The 22658-nt window shown below is 38.5% G+C and overlaps 1 protein-coding gene across 6 annotated transcripts in view; it reads right to left on the bottom strand.

Moving 5' to 3' along the window:
• The window catches only part of TRPC4 (transient receptor potential cation channel subfamily C member 4), a 113397-nt gene that overhangs the window by 3846 nt on the left and 86893 nt on the right, over positions 1 to 22658 (bottom strand). For 5 of the 6 annotated variants that reach the window (XM_063294537.1, XM_063294542.1, XM_063294540.1 and 2 more), the window contains 3 exons: positions 17025 to 17220; positions 5216 to 5410; positions 2290 to 2331 (listed from right to left, as the gene is read on the bottom strand). In XM_063294537.1, coding sequence (XP_063150607.1) covers positions 2290 to 2331; positions 5216 to 5410; positions 17025 to 17220 — 433 coding nt within the window. The remainder of the gene's footprint in view (positions 1 to 2289; positions 2332 to 5215; positions 5411 to 17024; positions 17221 to 22658) is intronic. The other variant, XM_063294538.1, reaches the window with a different exon arrangement.

Here is a 22658-nt window from a genome sequence, read left to right as displayed (position 1 = left end):
GACTAAAGCCACCATCTCTGGGAAACTCAGGTTCAAATTTCTATTCATCTATGAATTTAATTGACTAATCAGTCTACTTTAACTCACAGGACAAAAAAAATGCCCTTTCTTTCTTTTCCTTGCCATGTGATGAAAGAATCATGGATGTGGTTCATACAATCCAACCCACTGAGTTTTGCTGAGTTCAATAGCTCTTATTTTGACATCAATGTATACAATACTGTAGCTGTAGTGAAGAAGATAATACACTAACTGGACAACTAACTCCATTTTCTATAGTTGTGAGGATTTTTTTTTTCACACAAGTAAATTTGCAAGTTAAACAATATAGTGCTATTGCCCCCTCCCTCCCAAAGTACATTGTCTTTCTTTATATTTATTTATTTACTCATTCAACTTAGGTAGCCACCCGTTTCATATACATGACTCTGAGTGGCTCACACAATTAAAGAACAAAAAATCAATAAACAGTTACAAATAATCAGCCATGATAGAAAATCATTAAAAGCCAATTAAAACATACGCTAAAATTTGGTTTGTGCTCAAACCATTATAGGATATGCAGTACATGTAAATCCTACTTCGGCTAGATTGCTCATTCCATGCATGTGAACATTACATTCACATACACTTTAAAAAAATCTAAAAGAGATCTGAATGTGCTTTTTAAGGGCACATTTGAAAATAGGCTTAGAAAATGTTTCCATCAGTGGATGCCACTGATCATGTGTAATGTAAAGAACAACTTATGAATGCATCTAGTGTTCAATCAAATGGAAATGATAACTTATCCCTAATGAGAATTGCCTCCGGATTGCAAATACAAGAACTGAATGAAAAGTAATACTTCTAGTGTTGTAATTCACCTACAGAAGGCAGTACTGACGTGCTAGAAATCCTGATGTGTTCTTTAGCACCTGTTCTTTCACTTCAGTTGGTTGGAAGTTGCTGTGAAAAACGGTTGTTTGCTACTGTTTGTGAAACGGAAGCCTGCAGTGAGTATTCATCAACATGCTTTAAGCAATGTTTTTTTGACTTCCAAAGGAGTCACTCCAGTTAAAGTTCACCACCAAATGCAAGTTGTTTATGGTGGTGAATATGTTGACATTAGTACTGTGCATTGCTAGGCCTAAAATGTAAAGCTGCTGAACTGGGAAGGACTAATTTGTTGATCAAGAACAAAGTGGACAATTTCTGATAATGACCAACAAGTTTCACATGAGAAAGGTTGTGAACTGATTAAGGACAGTTGTTGAATCACTCAAAGAGAAACTACTATAAAGCTTTCATTTCACTGGAACCTGTGGGCCACATAACTGATGTTCTTCAGCCTTGGAAGGTTTTCCAATGTGAGTTCCTTGTACGCTGACAATGAAAACTTCAAGATTTGAGATTTGCCAGCAGTTGTGGTGAATGAAGGTAAGGAATTTATTCACAACATTGTGACAGCCAACAAAACATGGGCTCATCATTATGACCTTCAGATGAAGTATCAGCCTATGGAATATCATAATGCTTGACCTGTGGAAAAAAATTCAAAACCCAGGTTTTGGCAGGAAAACTCATGAATACAGGTTTTTGGGATGCAGATGGTGTTATTCACATGGATTTCCTTGAGCCTGGTATCACTATCAACTCAGAGCACCATATTGCAGCACTTTGAAACAATGATCAAGCAGAGTTTGAAAGCACAAGAGGACATTTTACTGCAATATAACAATGTTGGGCCTCATACCCCATGAGCCACCCAAGAGGCAATTGCAAAGATAGATACCACTGTCTTATCCCATCTACCATATAGTCCATACTGAATGCCATGAGACGGCCATCTTTTCCCAAAATTTGTGAGCATGTTTGTCTCAAATGAGGAGGTGGGAAGGATTGTCAGGCCCTCAGTAAGGGACAATGTGTGGAGTCTTTTCATGATGGCTTTAAGAAGCTTGTCCATTGTTGGCAGAAGTGTGTAGCGAATAGTGGTGATTATATGGGGGAAAAATACAGGTAACAAAAATGCTCATTTCAAGGATTTTTTCCTGTTTCATTTATTAAATAGCTATATTTGAACTAAAGTAATGGAGGTGGAGGCATTTCTTCCCTCATGTTTTGTCCTAAATTCCTTGTATGTAATTCCTAATATGCCCATCCAAATTAAATAATTGTCTCTTCTGCCAGAAAATGTATCGTTCCCAACATCTGAACTATAGTGACTCATGATGGCAAATGCATCCAACTCCAATTGTGACACTTATCAAATTAAAGTAATACAAAACAAAGGAAGAGATTTGTTACCTGATACTGATGATGCCTTCTCAAATTATCTGCTGCACGTCTCTGAAATTGAAATTGAAGAATAATTCATAAACCTGTATGAGCAGAAGTAATGGTAATAGGGCCACAGACATTTTCCTTAAAATTGAGTTTAACATTTTAATCAAAATGTTCAATGAGGGTGTGAATAATAAAAGGTATACAAGGGGAACCATGATTAAGATCTTTCCTTGAAAAATCCACATTGTTTATGATAAATTTACAATACTTCAACTGTGATTATTCTGTCAAGTCTCCCTACTTATTTTAAATGAAAGCAAAGTAATAGGATCTGTGAAAAGTTAGACTGAAAGCTAGATGCTATCCAGCATGGGCAAGGGTTATGTTGTGTTGTATTTTCTTTGCCAGAGCCTGGGGTCTGCCATTTCCTTTTTCAGAGTCTTTTTAGCTCATTACCATTTGCCCATCATCTTGTTAAAAAGTACTAAGTACTAAGGTCAATGACAAAAGCAAGCATTTCACCGAATTATGTCGATCTGAGTATGTGGATAGTAGTTTGAGAGTACATTCAATGGCAATATAGCACGCAATGGATGGCTCGGGTTTAAACGTTTTAAAATACACTGCATTATTTTGTCTTCCATGTCTGCAAATCTAAAAACACCCAGGACCAGTTTAGGATTTTGCATGAACACTAACAACACTTCAGATTGCAGAACAGATTACGATTAAATCAATTTGATCTTGAAATGGCTGTTTTGAGTGTCTCTGTTCAAAATACACAGGTCTGGAATAGTTGTAAGTAATACTGTTTTGAGTGCTCTGTGCTGTTCTAGGTGATTTGTTGGGTAATGTGACCTTTTGGGTGGAGTGCTGAGAAAATCAGCAGGACTTCCAGCAGCTCATTGAAGATCCATGCTGGATCTGATTGCTGTTTCTGAGAGAGATCAAGGCCATTGCAACGGATCTGTGTTTCAATAGGCCCACTATCTTTGTTGGAGCTGGGGAGTTGGTTGCCTGCCTTGAGGTAATGCCTCCTCCTCCACCACATTCTGTTTTAACTCCAGTGTGCTTTTTTGTGTTTTGGAGTTTACTCTTAGTTTTAAATAAGTATGGTGGGGTTTAATGGTTAGAGGGAGAAAAGAGAGGTGGGAATTCCAGCTCTGCCCTACTTTCCAATTCAGGTCCTTCAAGATTTAAAATGAGACTCCACCACAGTAAGTCCTGCTTGCTGCTTGCTTATTTAATCCTTCTAATGAACTTCTTCCAATATAATGTGTTATCACTGATAGGACTACTGTGCTGCTTGCATACAAACATATTAACAGAGGTTTGCTCTTGGCCAGCCCTAAAGTAGTTGAGGGCTAACCAATGGGTTCAGGCAGTGAGCACAGGTCCTCAGCTTTGTATACGGCCTTCACTCCTGCAGCACGACAGGTTACGATGGGCAAAGCTGAGGCCAAGACCCACTGCAGGGGGAAGCTTTATTTCCCTAGTACACACAGAGCTGGTAGTGGTACACTTCACTGAGGCAGCCTACTTAATTGGCAGTGTAGGGGCTGAGCTTGTAAAGAGAAAGAATTTCCCCTTCTGAAGCCAATCCCACAGCAGGTGGTAGTGATAGTCCAAAGGATCCAGCAGACCACCCATCATAAGAAGCTTTTAAATTTGGTCATCCCAGTTCCCCTTGAACTGTTCTTTCATACCTAGTCTAGGCTTTTTTACCCACTTCTTTTTAAAAAGTCAGAAGATTTTGCCATTTTTGCCAAAGTAGTCAAAAGATAAATTGGTAAATCCTGAAATAAGAACAGTGTGTGCTATTCTCTGACATGAGGCAATTAATTGCTCTACCGTACTTGTTCTCAGAGTCCCTAGCCTGGCTCTTGTGCAATCTCATGGCTAAAGTATGAATGAGGTGTGCTGAAAAAGCCAGCAGTTTTTTGTCGCTAAATTATTGGAATAGTTGGGTAATATACTTTTGGATGGGGAAAGGGACATGATTTTCATTGCTCAGCTGTGGGAAAAGTTGATTCTGCTTCCAAACATGGTCAGCTTAACTGATGCACCTACAAAGAGCCACAATTTTTGCTTCTAAGGTATACTGAATTGCACTACTACTCCATAGTATGAGGGCGAAGGCTTTGGCGAGTTTTCTCTTTATTTAATAGCCTTTGAGCTTCAAGGTCATGAGATTTAAAAAGGGGAAAAGGGAGTATTACTTATCAAGAACTTTAGCTGATCCAGTACAAGTATTTCTCAATGTTGCCATTGAAACAACTTTCTACCCTCCACCTATGTTTCAGCTGCCACATTGCCTTCACCTAGCTTGGCCTGGTTGGACAATGACAGTGAGCCATATCCTGATTAAACCTACAAGTCAAACAATTGGATCAGTGGCTCAGAAAATAGAGTCTGGGAGGAAACCCCAAATGCCGGATAATTCTTGACCCTTGAGTTATATTTTAATTTAATTAGCTTCACTAGCCTGAATAAAAAGGAACACTCTGAACATCTCAAACTCTAAATTATATTTTGGATAGTGCCCCCTCCATGTGTGGGCCCAGGGCAGTTGCTTACTTGCCCCTGCAAGGCTCTTATTGTAATTTCTCATTATTTTCTATGGGAATCTTCTAAATATTTGGAATTGTGTTCAGATAGAACACAGTAACACAGCCAAAGGGATATTTTGAATGGAGCTGTTTAGTTTTGAGCTCAAAATAAACACTTTTTCTATTTTGTTTACAATATTCCTTCACCAAAATAGGGAAGGGTGACTACTTCAAACAGTCAGGAAGAGAGAGAGTGAAAATGGTGGTACAGTTGGCTCAAGAGGTTCTTTGGGCATTGTCAAAAACCAGAAATTTACACTTTTCTAGCCTCTGTAGGTAAGATGGCACTGGCATCCATCCTCACAAGGATGAGGAAGGACATGGCTAATTTTGCTTACCCCAATGGTTCCAAAGCTTTCAGGTTTTTTTTTAATGTTTTTTCTGCATAGCTGTCTCCACAACCATCTTATTAGATACCAGAGAGACTTTGGACTTGGTATGACATTGAAAGGCGTGGGTAAAGTCCCTCCTTCTTCAAAGTAGCTCATCCATAGCTTTGTACGAGCAAATTTCCATTCAATATCTGCATGATCCTGAATATATAAAACACATGAAAATACATTTTTATTTCATATTAGATAGGTTTGTCAAATTACAATTTTTCTAGGTTTTTTTAAAATTGATATACTTTATCAGAAATATTTATATCTACTGTTGTGCTCTCCCCTTGGATTTCAATTCTTCTGGTGTTTTCTGTTTGGTTTATTCAGTTAACTTTCATCTATATTAATTTTTATAATGCCCGTCACCTTTTCTTATAAGCAACTTGCCATGTTTTAAAGTGTAATAATAAGTAATAATAATGTAATATATTATATATTATACTATATATTTATTTATTAAATTTATATTACCGCCCATCTCCCCCGATGGGGGACTCTGGGCGGTTTACAATAAAACATTAATAAAAACCCTATAAACCAATAGAATAAATACAATATGTGATAAAATATAAATAGGAACCTGATGGCTAAAAGGTCTCCGTAACCTGCAAGTTGAACAGGGCCAACCTAGGAAACTATTCATCTCCAAAGGTGACTATTCTCCCTCCCGCCCCAGGCATGATGGCAAAACCAGGTCTGTAATTGTTTTCTAAAGTCCAGGAGAGGGGGCCAGCCTCACTTCCAGGGGAAGGATATTCCAAAGGGTGGGAGCTGTTGCAGAGAAGGCCTGCTTCCTGGACCCCGATAATATATAATATATAATATATAATAATATATTATATTAATATATACTTATTATTATTAATAATAAAGGCAAAGGAAATATTTAGCTTAACAGTAACTAAAATGTATTTTCACAATACAGTTTTCATGATAATATTTTTCTATTTTTCCACATCCTGATTGTACAATGATTGTATCTTCTACTTGGTGGGATGTGGGCAACAGTATGCTGGCTTGTAAGATGGATCCTGGTTTGTATAGGATACTGTGAATATTCCTTGGGATAGAACTGGACTTCAGTTGTGCTTGTGGCATAATGGACAAAATTGCTACATATTAGTAGGGAATGCTGTATGTGATATTGGATATAACTAAGGTTTATAACTTAGTTTACTCCTTCCGAGTATGAATTGAGATATTAAATAAAAATAGAAAAACATCTACTTTGTGAGTCTGGGAAAGTAAGATATGAGAACGATGAATAAACCCAAGTCAAGGTGGTTTGATCTAGTGGAATGGATGAATATGTGCAGGCCAAGAACAGAAAGTGTAGGTTAGAAAGTATGAATTGGTATCATCTAGATCAGAGGTTGTCAAAGGTTTTCAGGCCTTGGAACCTGTTAGTTTAAAAAAAAAATCCAGAATCCTTGATCAAGAAGCAAAGCTCTAGGATAGAGAATTGGCTGCATTTGATGAACTCCTCCCCCTGCCCCCAGTCACTCATGGAATCCCATCAAGTTCTTGCAGAAGCCTTGAGTTCCATAGAACACCGTTTGAAAAACCCCAATCTATATCATGACGCTAGGAGTTACATTTGCATATTATTCTCAAGTGAATGGTCATAATGAAAGAACCAGAGATAAGTTGTGGAAAAAATAGTATAATTTTCTGCATGAATGTGATCCTGGAGAAAAATGTTATTCTATTAAGTGCCAGAAGTTAGTCAATAGAGTATTAAAATAGTGATTGGGGCATTTGGAGTCCCAAGAATGAATGAGAATGGTAACTGGTGAGTATCCACTTAGAGAAAGACTGTGGAATGTCTAACAGACCTTGGGAAAGTGGAGGAGGAAACCGAACCTTTGCAAAACAGGCACCTCAGCTTAGGGGGGAGAGGAAGAATGAGAATTGCCTGAATTGTGCTACAGGGGAGAATGGCTTTGGCAGGCTTTCAAGACTCTGTTACTAGCAAAAAAGATCTTTCCAGAAACAAGTGGCTCTTGTTTCCTGAGTTTGCTAGCCTCAAAGGGTTTCACAAGTCTGTCTGTGGTTTAAGCATAAGTATATTCATATGTACATATGGCAAATGATGTACAGGGTTAAAGCATGGTTGATTTGATTGTTTATGATGAAATATTGAGAGAATTAGTGAAGGATACAAGGGTTTGAAACGTGGGACAGTCCACTGTAGATCTGATCAGATTAACTTTGTAATGGTCCTAGACCATTGTGAGAAACAAAAACACATGTGGTACAAACTACATGGGATAAACTAGGGTCTTATTTTAAAAAACGGCAAAACCTTTCCTAATAGTGGCTGGCAATTTTAATGCAACAATTAGTTCAAATAATGAGATGCTATTACCCTCCAGATTTGGAAACTTCTTCTCTCCTTCTGCAGCAGTTCAAATGTAGGAGATTTTAAAGGGCTGCTTATGATGCAAACTTTATCCAGATTGGAGCTACTATTGACAATTACCCTGTTAATTCTCACACTGGGGTGATGAAAGTCCTTTCTTGATTGATGACATTGCTATTGCTCAAAATTCGGTAGAGCACTTGCAAAAATTTACCATTGAAAATCTCCCTGAAAGCAGTCACTTCCTAAGCATATTATATTTAAAAATACTGGATACAATCTGGATATAGCATTGAAAGAGGACCTTTGGCCAGCTTGTACGAAATACAACAGGGAGGCATGGTAGCTAAGGCACTCGCATCAAATCACACCAATCAGATTTACTCTGGATTTGTAAATGGTGATTCAGATACTAACAATTACAATTTGTTAAATTACAGTCTTCTCATTAGTCGGTTTCAATCACTGATACCTACTATAAACCATATTGTCTCAAAAGGAAGCCCTGTAACTCCCAAGTCTGGTTTGATAAGAATTGTTAGAGGGCAAAGAGAGATTTAATATAGGACATACAATAATATAATATAATATTAATATAATATAATATAATATAATATAATATAATATAATATAATATAATATAATATAATATAATATAATATAATATAATATAATATAATATAATATAATATAATATAATATAAGACATACAGATCCTTCCTCACTCTCTACCGAAATGCTACTAAGAATCAGAAAACAATACAAGCAATTGATTTTTGATTTAAACTAATAAAGGGATCATATTAGAAATGTATGGGGTTGCTTAATTGCAGCCTTGCAACTGAAGAATTCCTCCCTTCTTTTTAGAAAACTGGAACAATTACTTTTACTCCCTATGCAGACAGGGTATTTGACTCTCTTTTAGAAATTAACGCCAACATGCTCCCACAGTGACCACTGGTTACATGCTTGGAAATAAAGACTATTAATTACTTAAAACCTGCCAGAGCTCCTGGACCAGACTGAAGAAATCATAAAAATAAATAGGGAGTCGTGAGCCCCTGTCCTGGCTTCTCTCTTTATAGTTATTCATCACCCACCTTTAATTCTCAAAGACTAGGGCTTGGCTATAATTATTCTACTTTTCAAGATTCAGCAAAGTACCATCCTATTAGCTTGCTAACAGTAAAATACAGGTAGGCCTTGTTTAACATTACAATGGCACTGAATGAGGGGTACTTACAACAGGTCCTCATAGTTGCGGCTGTTGCAGCATATCCGTGATTGCAATTTGGGTGCTTGGCAACCAGCTCACAATTACAATGTTGCAGTGTCCTGCAGTCAGGTGATCACCATTTGTGACCTTCATTGCCAGCTTCTGGCAAGCAAACTCAATGGGGAAGCTGGCAGGAAGTCACAAATGGTGATCATGTGACTCCGGGACACTGTGATGACGGGGATTCGCCTAACAATGGCAACTGGGACTGCTGAAACTGCTGTCGTAGGTTGGTGCAGTCATGTGACATCATGCCTTATGACTGCATTGCTTAGTGACGGACTTCCCCGTCCCAATTACCATCAGTGAGAACTAGCTATATACTCCAAACTTCTAGAAGAGAAATTATTGGCTTTATTTGAAACAGATCATAGATTTCAGGAGGAACAGGCATGCTTTAGTCAGGACCTTTCTCTTTGGACTAGGCTATAACATGTAGCCAAGGAATATACAAGCAAAACCTATTCTTCATTATAAGCTGTATTCATCCATTTCAAATCATCATTTGATTCAATTTCAAGAGACACTCTGTAGCATAAGCTTTATAAATGCCTCTATTAGCAGAAGGCTATTACTTCTGCTCTTTAGATTTCATGAAGACTCGTGTTTCAGGTCATCTCACAAAAGAAATTCCCCTGAGGAGAGGTGTTGGGGCTTTATTTTGCGCCCTCTACTTTCAACTGTTAGATAAACTCACTGGTTCTGTACCTAAGCAACTCATCCCACCCCAAGGCAGGCAAACAGACATGTGTCAGTGCTACTCTTTGCTGATGATGCATTAGTAGATACGAAAAGAGGCTTGCACTCCCTTGTCTTATATTGTAAAGAAACAACTTTGGGGAATGAATGGATGGATGAATGAATGAATGAATGAATGAATGGATGAATGAATGGATTTTGTTTGTTTGTTTGTTTGTTTGTTTGTTTATTTATTTATTTATTTATTTATTTATTTAACATGGCCACCTATCTCAACCCTGGATGCCTAACAACACACAAAAACACACCAACAAAGTTTAAAACAATAACTTAAGTATCTATAACCTCATACCTCATAATATTTAAACACATAAACAATATAATGTGATTGAGCCTAATACTAGCCCATGCTGGAAAAAAATACCCTAAGCAACATTACTCAGTTAACATCCTGACCCAATGCTGGGTTGTTAGTTAACTACAGCAAGACTAAGGTCTTTATGTTCTCCAAATGTCCCAAGGTCCAGACTTGACAACTGGATAGCTTTGCAGTTGAATAAGTAAAAACTTTTTTAATGCATGATTTTCCAGACAATATGGAGACCAAAAGCCTCTCTGGACTATGTAACCCAAAATATTCAAAAATCCACCTCAGCCATGAAATCATTTCATTTTGCCAGAGATACACAATTTATATCTGCTGCATTAGGCAAAGCACACATCCTGTTATTTTATGGCTGCACTGGAGCGTATTCACTTCAAATCCTTATAAAATATATTTCAAATTGTTTGCTTCATTTCAAATGTGGCTCTGTGATTGAAAGCAGGCAGGGAGGCCTGGCTTGCTTATAAGGGTCTCCTTATGCCAAATTGGATTAGCCTGTTTAATAGAAATTGATACTTTTAACCCCAGTTGGAAAAAAGTCACTTGCCAAGAAACTGAATTCCCCAGTGATGTGATACTGATGCTGGAGTACAAGAAAACCAAGCCTGTGCTGGACAGGGAAGGCCAAAGGAAAAAGGTCTCCCTTCCCAGATATATATTTGCAAATAGCCTTTTTCTAAAATTAAAACACACCCAATGCCTAAACGTTATTACAATTCCCAAGTTCAAAAGGCCATTTATTTATTTTTCTTTAATCCCGCCTTTATTATTTTTATAAATACCTCAAGGCGGCCAACATAGCTAATTATACTTCCTCTTCTTCTCCCCACAACAACCACCCTGTGAGGTGGGTTGGGCTGAGAGAGAGCGACTGGCCCAAGATCACCCAGCCGGCTTTCATGCCTAAGGTGGGACTAGAACTCTCAGGCTCCTGGTTTCTAGCCCAGCGCCTTAACCACTAGACCAAACTGGCTCCTCTTACCTTAGCCCATTTCATTGCTCTTCCTATTTTGGTTATGCAAGGGAAATACAAGAAAAAGATCATGTCCATGCAGAGCTGGTGTCATAAAAACAACAGTTCATGTCCTCATTTACTGTGAACTTTACACAGACACTTGTCTCTGCTGTTTATAAATTTTCCTGAGCACTCAAGACTTATTTTAACTTAACTAAAGACATCTACTCTCAGGTAAGAACCCATCTCTATCTCCTAAAATGTGGCAAAGTTTTGCTTGCAGATTACAGCAGGTTTTGATGAAGTAATAACTGAGCTTGTGCTTCACAGTATATATGATGATGACCTCTGTTATTTTACTACTTCTTCTGTTACATGTCTCTAGTTTATCTATCCTATCTGTATCTGTATCTGTATCATCATATATATCTCTATATCTATTTGTGATAAAATTAAAATGCAGAGTGATTTTGGTGGAAATAAAAATTGTATGGACAATTACAAACAAGTGTGGTCATCCTTTTTGAAAATGTGTAAAATGTCACACACACACACACACGTATGAGAAGCTCTTATATATATAAATATATATTTGTTGTTTTTTCCGATCCCATCCCAATTCTGTCCCTTCCTTTTCTTTCTTTCTTTCTCTATTTTTTCACTTTTTGGAAAAGGGAAGCGGATGAACAAAGAGCCTCCACCAGAGTGAACAGTAATAAAAATAAAATAATTTAGGATAAAACTGGAGGGAGTATATTTTAAAGATTTGTATAAGAATAATTGTAACATGTCAAAGAGTTAAATTGAAACAAATGCTATAAATGTTATTGTTCAAGAAAAAATGATGAAAAGGAGATCATAAATTCAGAATGTGGAAAAATTGTAGGGGTAGCATAAATGGAATGCTTACTAAGCAGGGAATAAGACAAGGATGTGTAATGTCTTCTTGATTGTTTAATGTATTTATCAATGCATATAATGTGTATAAGAAGTGCGTATTGGTGATATCAGAGATATGCAGATTGTGGATGTGAATGTATACATCATTTTGTATTTATTTGTATTTGTATTTATTTTATACTTTATATTTCAAATTTTGTCGCTCTGGGCAGTTTACAGTGTATGCAGCTAATGCCACATGGTTGGATGAAAATTTGACTACTTGGCAGTGAATATTAGGTTATATGATACTCAGGGAGTATAAATGCAAAAATGGCTGTTTATAACAGGAAGTGAGAAACAAAGAATAAGCTGAAAGTTGAAAATAAGTTGAATAGGGAACTACACTACTGTAAGAGGCGAGGTATAGAACGAATGGTTGCTGAATGGATCTGAACAAAGAAGTGAGCATCCAATATGAACTAAATGCCCAGGTGGCTTGAGAGAATGAATACAGGTAGAAGTACAAAACAAATATATGTGGAGCGGATGTGGTCAGAGGAAAGGAGAAGACCAAGAAAGCCACGGATGCGCAGAGCTAAAGAGAGGTATACTGCCTGTGAAATGGCAGAACGGAAAGGATGACAGCAAAGACGGCTTGCAACGACAGAAAGGTATGGAGAAATATAGTGAACGGTGGAAATAGATTTAGCTTTATTTCCTTTTCTTTCTCTTACCTCATGCCTTTAATTTCCTTGTCTTAGTATTTCTTACTCCCTTTCTGCACTTTGCATAATGCTTACCCAAAAAGGCAATAGCATGATGAGTACAGGCAGTCCTTGCTTACCGACCACTCGTTCAGTGACCGAAGTTGTGAGGTCCTCGAAGCTGCGCCATCCATCCCCTGGCCTTCCCACACTTGTGCCCTGCTGCGCCATCCTCCCTCTGGCCTTCCCACACTCACACATGGCCTGCAACAGACCTCCCAAGCCCTCCCCCAACTCATGTGTGGCCTGTGCCAGCCCTCCCAGGGCCTCCCCGACCCCCCGGCGGCACCCCTGCACTCCTCACCTGGGACTGCCGCCGCTTCCCACTTAACGACCCCTGTGTCTTGGGGTTACAGCAGCAACAAGGACTGCCAGGGTTATCGCTGAGTGATGCAGTCACGTGACGTTGTGCAGGCTTGCCATCACGTCACTTAGCAATGGGAATCCCAGCCCCAGTTGCTGTCGTAACTCGAGGACTACTTGTATGCATGTACATTTTTCACCAAGATAGGAGTTACTTCAGATTAGCTTGGAAAATAAACCTTGCTATTTTCCCTCAAATCAGAATTACCGCAGCCAATCTGAAGGGAGCCAGAGAAATGAGTGTTGCCATCCCCATTCGGCCCCTTCCTCAATCCCCAAACTATTGGATGTGCAGAAGCACTATTTATCCCATTGGGCACCATAGGTAACAGGAGTTGGGATAGTTACGCTTTATTCTTCCGTTGTCCCTGTTCTGCTTTCCCCTGGTTGGAAGACTAGTGCTTTTAGAGTTGCTGCTTCATCTTGCTTCATGGGAAGAATAAAGCATTTCCTTCCTTCTTCATTTCCCTACTAAGCTCAGGGCTGCAGACGTCATATTGGAACATGTAATTTCTTTAATATACAGTATTTTAGTGGCCCCTTTAGATCTTGAACATTTGTCTACTACTCTGATTGGGCTTGAGTTACATTTGATCGCTACTCATGCAATATTTTCTGCTAACTATTGACCCAATGACAGACTCCCTCCCAGTTGTGATCTCTCTCTCTCTCTATCAATCACACCCCTACCCTGAAGTGCAGGATGAGGTAACACAGAGATGGGGGATGAGCTAACTGACTTTGCTGCTAGATAGTGGCTTCTAACAGCAAAGATAGTTACTGCCTGTGCCTTTTGAGCCCCATAAAGGGGAAAAAATGAAATATAAATTTAGCTAAACAAACTGCAAACAAATCTGGTTTTGCCCATTCTCACTGAGCATACTCCTCCACTGCCAGTACTTGCTAATTTAAAGTTACCAAAGCAGAGTTGTAGAATGAAAAATAGTCATTCCTTCCTCTAGTTCATTCATCCATTCCTCTAATACATTCCCATTCATGTGCTTAGCTTAGCTTTTCAAAATTAGCCAAGGTCATACAGATGCCAACTAAATATTGCTAGCTAAATATTTACCCAAAAGCTTACATATTCATAGCTGAGAAAACAAATGCAAGATTATGGCCAGATGACTCAACACTGTAAAACACCTTTTCCTCCTTAGTAGTTTTCCACTGAAAATGATGTTCCTCAGCCTGATGATCCAAAGATTGAGCAATGCAATTTTGCAGAAGCATGCCTTCCTCAGATATGAAACAGTTCAGAACTTATTTTAATTAGGGTGGGGAATAAGGTTTGGGGTGCATATGATAAATAAAAATCATGGCAGGAGATGCTAGTAGGAAAAAGAGCTGGAGTTGGGTACTTTAAAAAAAACCCTTAAAAAGCACAGTTGTAAATGATGACAATGAGAAACAAAAAAAGCAGGATAACAAATACAGCCAGTGTGACTACAAAAAATGCTTAGTGAAGATATGAAAAACAAATGGATTCAAAAACATGGATAAGAAATGGAAAGAGGGCCATGAGTACAGATCCGTAACTCAGAGCTGGTCTCAAAGGGTGCTAGAGAATAAGTTTCTTCAGAAACTTCAGAAGAAAAGGAAGAAATCAGTACACTAGCTGTTCAGTGACTAAAACAAAGACAAGACAGAGCCATTCAATTCCTATTTTGATTCAGTCTTCTGCAGCCAAATTCTACGATGAAAATCATGAAGGACAGGATGAAGTGTAGAACTGAAGAGTCAAATAAAAGTTATAATAAGACCAGTGGAATCTATTACGAGGCGGGAAGTGGATTTATTACTTTTCTTCGTAGGATTGAACTGAAGTCAGGAAGTTACTCTGGAGTCCAAAAGCTATGCAGAGCAGAGTGAAATACTGTTCTCTCTCAAAACACCTGTAACAGTTCTATACCTTTCTAAATAAGAACAGATGAAATGAAATGGCGTCTGTTGCTGGAAACAATGCCCTGTAGTTACTCAAGTTAAAAAAAAGCTTATTCTTAAGTTTTAGTGGATGTTTAAAATATATTTCAGGTATATACAAAATAGGTAGGACTTGCAACAAAAAGTGCAAATGGAGAGCCATTCAGGGGTCCAAACCAGTGATGATCTATTTTGTTTTCCCTCTCTGACATTTTCATTGATTTCCAAGGATATTCAACATTATGTGATCACTGAACCTATGTGGTTCTCACTGGACTGTTTTTTCCCTTAAGCTTCTTTGTAAGTCTGAAAATCTTGTGACTTCTTTGAGTGTGCTGATACTTTCTATTTTGCAATTAGCCCATTTTGGCTACCAAAGAAATAATATGCATGAAAATCTCCTCCCTTTCACCTAGCTGCCTTTCCGCAAGGCACATTATCAAATACCATCTTGGAGAGAACAGCTATGTACAGAAAGGAGAGCAACAGAATCCTTGAAGTAAGTTTCCAGAAAAGAGTGGACGATGAGTGATATGAGATAAATGAAGCACATGGAAGATTTGTGACAAGGTAATTTTGCTTCTCAGAACAAGCTGCCTTTCTACCTCTGTGGCTGGGGGAAGGTAAGACCAAAGGTAAGGGTGGATCAGAAGGCAGACCCTCATGTGGTGGTGGAATGTACTGCTGTAGGAGATGTCCCTGGGCCCAACCTTCATTGCCTCCTGGAAGGCCCTTAAAATCATTTTGTTTCCATGCATCTTTGGCTCATAGGGTGTTTGTTGTTGGCCTTCTGATTATAATATTGTTAATTGTTTTATTAATTACATAATTATGACATAGTATATGTTTTTCTGCCCAGCGTGCTTTTACAAATATCGTAAACTAAATAAAATAAATTACATCCTTTCCAAGCAATAGACCCAATCCATCTCTTGATAATGAGGAGCAAATTTACTCAGGGAGAACCGACATGGTATCTATTTAGCTTAAAGAGAATTGAAAATACAGATAGTCCTCACTTAGTGACCACAATTGTGACCAGCAACTCTATCGTGAAACGCTGCGGTTGCTAAGTGGGAAATCACATGACCGTGACGGGCTTACAACCCTTCCCATTTGGTTGTTGAGCAAATCACTGTGGTTGTTAAGTAAGACATCATGTGACCATGACTGGCAATTTTACTTCTGCATTCTCCATTAACTCTGCTTGACGGAAGCCGGTTGTGAAGCACAAGATGGTGATCATGTGACCGCAGGACACTGCGATGGTTGTAAATGCACACCAATTGCAAACCGCCTGAATGGTGATTGTGGGACCCTGTGACAGTCATAAATGTGAGGACTGGTCACAAAGCTGTTTTTTTTACACCATTCTAACTTTGAACAGTCACTAAATGAGACAATCAGTAAGTGAGGACTACCTGAAGAGATAATTAAAAAATAGGGCTACTATATACAGTATATATATATATATATATATATAGTCATATGTATGAATATGATGGAAGGCTACTATATCTGGGCTGTAAAAAATCTGGATCACTAGATGGCACCAAACTGCTGTAGAAAATTCTGTCCTTTTACTGCCAATTAGCTTTTTTTTTTACAGCCCATTTACAGTAGCCCTAATTAAAAGTAAAAAAGAAAGATGTAGAATAGAGTAAGCTGATAGATTTGCCCAATGGATAACAAAAGTGAGGATATAATGGAGAAGTTAGCAGAAAAAAGAGTGAAAGAACAGACAAGTTATCAATACAATTAAGAACAAAGCATGAAGATTAATAAAATAAGCAGATTAAGAAATCAAGGGTTGGGAAGATTTAGAAATGAGTCAAATGTAGAGACAGGTTATTGGAGCTGAGGAGATGACTGGCTAGGGAAAAGCAGCTTGTAATGCTCAGCATAATTTGGTATGTTTAAAAAGTTATTGGTGAGTAGGGATATTTTTGTTTGGAAAAGTAATTTCTTTACATATTAGACTTTAAGCATTGGATTGGGTTGGATATGTGAAATGAATTGTGAAGCTCAGTAGAACACTTTCTGGAATTTGCAATAAGTTGATGTTTGCTTTTTTAGAAAGAGAATCTAAAATTGTTAGCATACAAGAAGTCATTGTCAAAATTATTTCAGAATAAAAAAAATATTAAGCACTAACAGCAATAAGCTGGTAGGAATTGTTCATCATGGCTATCAACATGTTGAGCAGGACCACCAGTGAGATGACGTTGTAGGTCCCAAACATAGTGGCCCCAACAAACTCAGTGAATTCATGCCGAGCTTTAACATTGGTCACATACAGGTTGATGAGTCCAAAGACTGACCAAAATAATGACTGGAGAGTTTCGAATAAACTGGAAAAGAAAACAAACAAACAAATAAGCAGCAAAGAATCACTATCACAATGTATTCTAGGTGCCTAGAGACCTACAGAGGCAGACAAAGTATTCAAAGAAAATTTAACTATTGTTTTTTAAATATCATATTCTCCCCATCATAAATTAAACAAGCCACTTCAGTCAGATAAAGTGAGAAGAACAAAAGGGGAAACTTGTTCTCTGCAAATCCGCTATGACAGCCAAGTTTGCTGCTCTTGGTCAGGCAAATGCATAGGATGATGATATCAGAATAGAAGGCAAGTTTTACCCAAAATTCTTAGCCCATTTAATCATACAATCTTTAACATATTCATCTTCTAAATTCAGTTGTAACAACATTTTATACATTTTCTTAATAAGATGCTCATCGTTTGTTCCATTTCAAATTGTGTTTTTTCATGAACAAAATTGTATACCTTCTTATCCAAATTAAACTGTTCTGACGATTGTGCAAAATTAAACCAGTGACAAATATGACCTTCCAATTCTAGTTGTTCCCTTGTTTTAAGTTTAGGTGTCCCTTCTTCAAAATTCAACAAATCATATCTCAACCAGCTTGGTTTGCCTGCCATCTCTCTTCTAAAAAAAGCTTCTTGAGGGGACAATCACATAGGTACATTAGGAGACAATACTGGTTTATATTTATTCCAAACCCTCAGTATGGCATGCTTAACAAAATGATTTTTAAAATCTTTATTAACTTTAACTTTATCATACCACAAGTAGGTGTGCCACCCAAATCAGAGATCATGTCCTTCTAATTCCAATGATTTATTGTCCTTCGGAGTCACCCAATCCTTCATCCATAGCAAACATAGAATTTGGGGTATAATATTATGATTGTACAATGGGAGAATATGTGGAACAAAGGTATAAAATTTACTTTGAATTATAATTTGAAAGAGAATTTTTATAAAATGATGTACTGTATTTAACTCCCAATAAGCTGTCCAAAATGTATAATGGGGTATCAAATGTTTGTTGGAAATGTTTACAGGGTGAAGGAACTTTCTATCATTTATGGTGGACTTGTGGAAAAGCTAAGAGATTCTGGAATCAAATATGTATTATTATTCAAAAGATTCTCAAAGTGGTTTCTCAATTGAAACCAGAGCTGTTCCTCTTGCGTTTGATGGACCAACAGTTCGAGAAGCAACATGGAACTGTTCTTATATATACATATAACAGCAGCAAGACTCTTTTATCTCAAAGATGGAAGGATGCACAAATTCCCTCAATGGAGGATTGGATGATTAAGTTAATGGAATTGGCGCAAATGGCTAAACTGACAGCACTGATAAGAGAAAATACTGTAAATGGATTTGTTTCTATTTGGAAGCCGCTTTTGGACTATTTGCTTGCAACGCAAAAAAATGAAGTTTTAATTTCAGGTTTTGATGATTAAATGGTTTGATTTTAAGGAACTAACGTTACTAAATGTTTAATTAATAGCAAGATATTAATATTATTATTATTATATCTGTGTTGGAGAAGATCAGAAGCCACCTGTCTTATATGTTTTTCTGTCTATTCTTGCACTGTTTTAGTTGCTTTTGTTCCTTTTTTAGACTTGTATTCTGTCTGTTCTATATTCTGTATTTTGTGTTTTAATTGTATCTTGAAAATTAATAAAGCTCTTTAAAAAAAATAGGAGGCAAGTTTTACTACCTAACTACAGGCTGCCAGGATGCCAATATTAATGGCAGACTGATATTTATCATAAAATATCAGTTAAAATACCCACGCTACTTTTATCTCTGTTGAAATTAGTGACAGAATATCAGCTTTCATGTTTTGGCCCATTAAGTAAGTATTGCTGAGGCAGTTTTTCCTCCCATAACATATCACAAGTAGTATTTAAAGCATGATTCCAAACAACATTTAGCATCAGCTATCACCATCACCATCACCATCACCATCATCATCATCATCATCAATTGTCTCACTCAAGTCAATCTTCCTATGATGTATATGAGTAATGCTGGCTTTGCAGTCATTTTCAACCTGGCTTTTTTTCTCTCTCCACTTAATGGCTTTGCTTCAGGATGCCTTGCTAGAAGAATCAAAAGTGAAGGATCTTTGTCTGGGACCCTGACCACAAAACTAATCCACATTCTTGTCTAAAATTTGTTTTCTTTATTTCTGAATTACCCCACTCCTGACCAAGAAAACAGGATTCAAAAATCAACAGTGTAAGCAATTTCTGCTTTCTGACATCAACCCTGAAATAACACAGAAGGTTGCCAGGTTTTGTATGGCAGCAAAGGATCGTTACCTTGTCGTGGTGCTGGAGCTTGAGCACCTCAATGAAGCCATGAGCTAAACCGTGAAGGGCCACCCAAGACGGGAAGGTCATGACAGAGAGGTCAGACTAAACGCGATCCCTGGGGAAGGTAATGGCAACCCACCCCAGTATTCTTGCCGTGAAAACTAAATGGATCAGTACAACCAGAGATATGTCAGTATACCATCGGAAGATGAGACCCCCAGCTCGGAAGATGGTCAAAATGCTACTCGGAGGAACAGAGGATGAGTTCAACTAGCCCCAGACGTGATGACGCAGCTAACTCAAAGCCGAAAGGACAGCTAGCAGCCGACGGTGCTAGTGGTGAACAGCGAATCCGATGTTCTAAGGATCAACACACCATTGGAACCTGGAATGTAAGATCTATGAGCCAGGGCAAATTGGATGTGGTTATTGGTGAGCTGTCAAGATTAAAGATAGACATTTTGGGCGTCAGTGAACTGAAATGGACTGGAATGGGCCACTTCACATCAAATGACCACCAGATCTACTACTGTGGACAAGAGGACCACAGAAGAAATGGAGTAGACTTTATAATTAATAGTAAAGTGGCTAAAGCAGTGCTTGGATACAACCCAAAAAACGATAGAATGATCTCAATTCGAATTCAGGGCAAGCCAGCTAACATCTCAGTGATCCAAATATACGCCCCAACCACAGATGCTGAAGAAGCTGAAGTAGAGCAGTTCTATGAGGATCTGCAGCACCTACTGGACAACAAGCCTAAAAGAGATGTTATTTTAATCACAGGAGATTGGAATGCTAAGGTGGGCAGTCAAATGACACCTGGAATTACAGGTAAGCACGGCCTGGGAGAACAAAACAAAGCAGGACATAGGCTGATAGAATTTTGCCAAGACAATTCACTCTGCTTAACAAACACTCTCTTCCAACAACCTAAGAGACGGCTTTATACATGGACTTCACCAGATGGACAACACCGAAATCAGATTGACTACATCCTTTGCAGCCAAAGGTGGTGGACATCTATACAGTCGGTAAAACAAGATCTGGAGCTGACTGTAGTTCAGAACACGAACTTCTTATTGCACAATTTAGGATCAGACTAAAGAGATTAGGGAAGACCCACAGATCAGCTAGATATGAGCTCACTAATATTCCTAAGGAATATGCAGTGGAGGTGAAGAATAGATTTAAGGGACTGGACTTAGTAGATAGGGTCCCGGAAGAACTCTGGACAGAAGTTCGCAACATTGTTCAGGAGGCGGCAACAAAATACATCCCAAAGAAAGAGAAAACCAAGAAGGCAAAATGGCTGTCTGCTGAGACACTAGAAGTAGCCCAAGAAAGAAGGAAAGCAAAAGGCAACAGTGATAGGGGGAGATATGCCCAATTAAATGCAAAATTCCAGAGGTTAGCCAGAAGAGATAAGGAATTATTTTTAAACACGCAATGCACGAAAGTGGAAGAAGACAATAGAATAGGAAGGACAAGAGACCTCTTCCAGAAAATTAGAAACATTGGAGGTAAATTCCAGGCCAAAATGGGTATGATCAAAAACAAAGATGGCAAGGACCTAACAGAAGAAGAAGAGATCAAGAAAAGTGGCAAGAATATACAGAAGACCTGTATAGGAAGGATAACAATATTGAGGATAGCTTTGGCGGTGTGGTCAGTGAGCTAGAGCCAGACATCCTGAAGAGTGAGGTTGAATGGGCCTTAAGAAGCATTGCTAATAACAAGGCAGCAGGAGACGACGGCATCCCAGCTGAACTGTTCAAAATCTTGCAAGATGATGCTGTCAAGGTAATGCATGCTATATGCCAGCAAATTTGGAAAACACAAGAATGGCCATCAGATTGGAAAAAAATCTTATATCCCCGTACCAAAAAAGGGAAACACTAAAGAATGTTCAAACTATCAAACAGTGGCACTCATTTCACATGCCAGTGAGGTAATGCTCAAGATCCTGCAAGGTAGACTTCAGCAATTCATGGAGCGAGAATTGCCAGATGTACAAGCTGGGTTTAGAAAAGGCAGAGGAACCAGGGACCAAACTGCCAATATCCGCTGGATAATGGAAAAAGCCAGGGAGTTTCAGAAAAACATCTATTTCTGTTTTATTGACTATTCTAAAGCCTTTGACTGTGTGGACCATAACAAATTGTGGCAAGCTCTTAGTGGTATGGGGATACCAAGTCATCTTGTATGCCTCCTGAAGAATCTGTGTAACGACCAAGTAGCAACAGTAAGAACAGACCACGGAACAACAGACTGGTTTCAGATTGGGAAAGGAGTACGGCAGGGCTGTATACTCTCACCCTACCTATTCAACTTGTACGCAGAACACATCATGCAATGTGCTGGGCTTGAGGAATCCAAGGCTGGAGTTAAAATCGCTGGAAGAAACATTAACAATCTCAGATATGCAGATGATACCACTTTGATGGCTGAAAGTGAAGAGGAACTGAGGAGCCTTATGACAAAGGTGAAAGAAGAAAGTGCAAAAGCTGGCTTGCAGCTAAACCTCAAAAAAACCAAGATTATGGCAACCAGCTTGATTGATAACTGGCAAATAGAGGGAGAAAATGTAGAAGCAGTGAAAGACTTTGTATTTCTAGATGCGAAGATTACTGCAGATGCTGACTGCAGTCAGGAAATCAGAAGTCGCTTAATCCTTGGGAGAAGAGCAATGACAAATCTCAATAAAATAGTTAAGAGCAGAGACATCACACTGACAACAAAGGTCCGCATAGTTAAAGCAATGGTGTTCCCCGTAGTAACATATGGCTGCGAGAGCTGGACCATAAGGAAGGCTGAGAGAAGGAAGATCGATCCTTTTGAACTGTGGTGTTGGAGGAAAATTCTGAGAGTGCCTTGGACTGCAAGAAGATCAAACCAGTCCATCCTCCAGGAAATCAAGGCAGACTGCTCACTTGAGGGAATGATATTAAAGGCAAAACTGAAATACTTTGGCCACATAATGAGAAGACAGGACACCCTGGAGAAGACGCTGATGCACCCTGGAGAAGATGCTGATGCAGAGTGGAGGGCAAAAGAAAGAGGGGCCGACCAAGGGCAAGGTGGATGGATGATATTCTAGAGGTGATGGACTTGTCCCTGGGGGAGCTGGGGGTGTTGACGACTG

This window comes from Candoia aspera, chromosome 2, assembly GCF_035149785.1.
Source record: "Candoia aspera isolate rCanAsp1 chromosome 2, rCanAsp1.hap2, whole genome shotgun sequence".
In the NCBI taxonomy this organism is placed as follows: domain Eukaryota; kingdom Metazoa; phylum Chordata; class Lepidosauria; order Squamata; family Boidae; genus Candoia; species Candoia aspera.
This window is presented reverse-complemented; position numbering and strand designations above follow the sequence as displayed.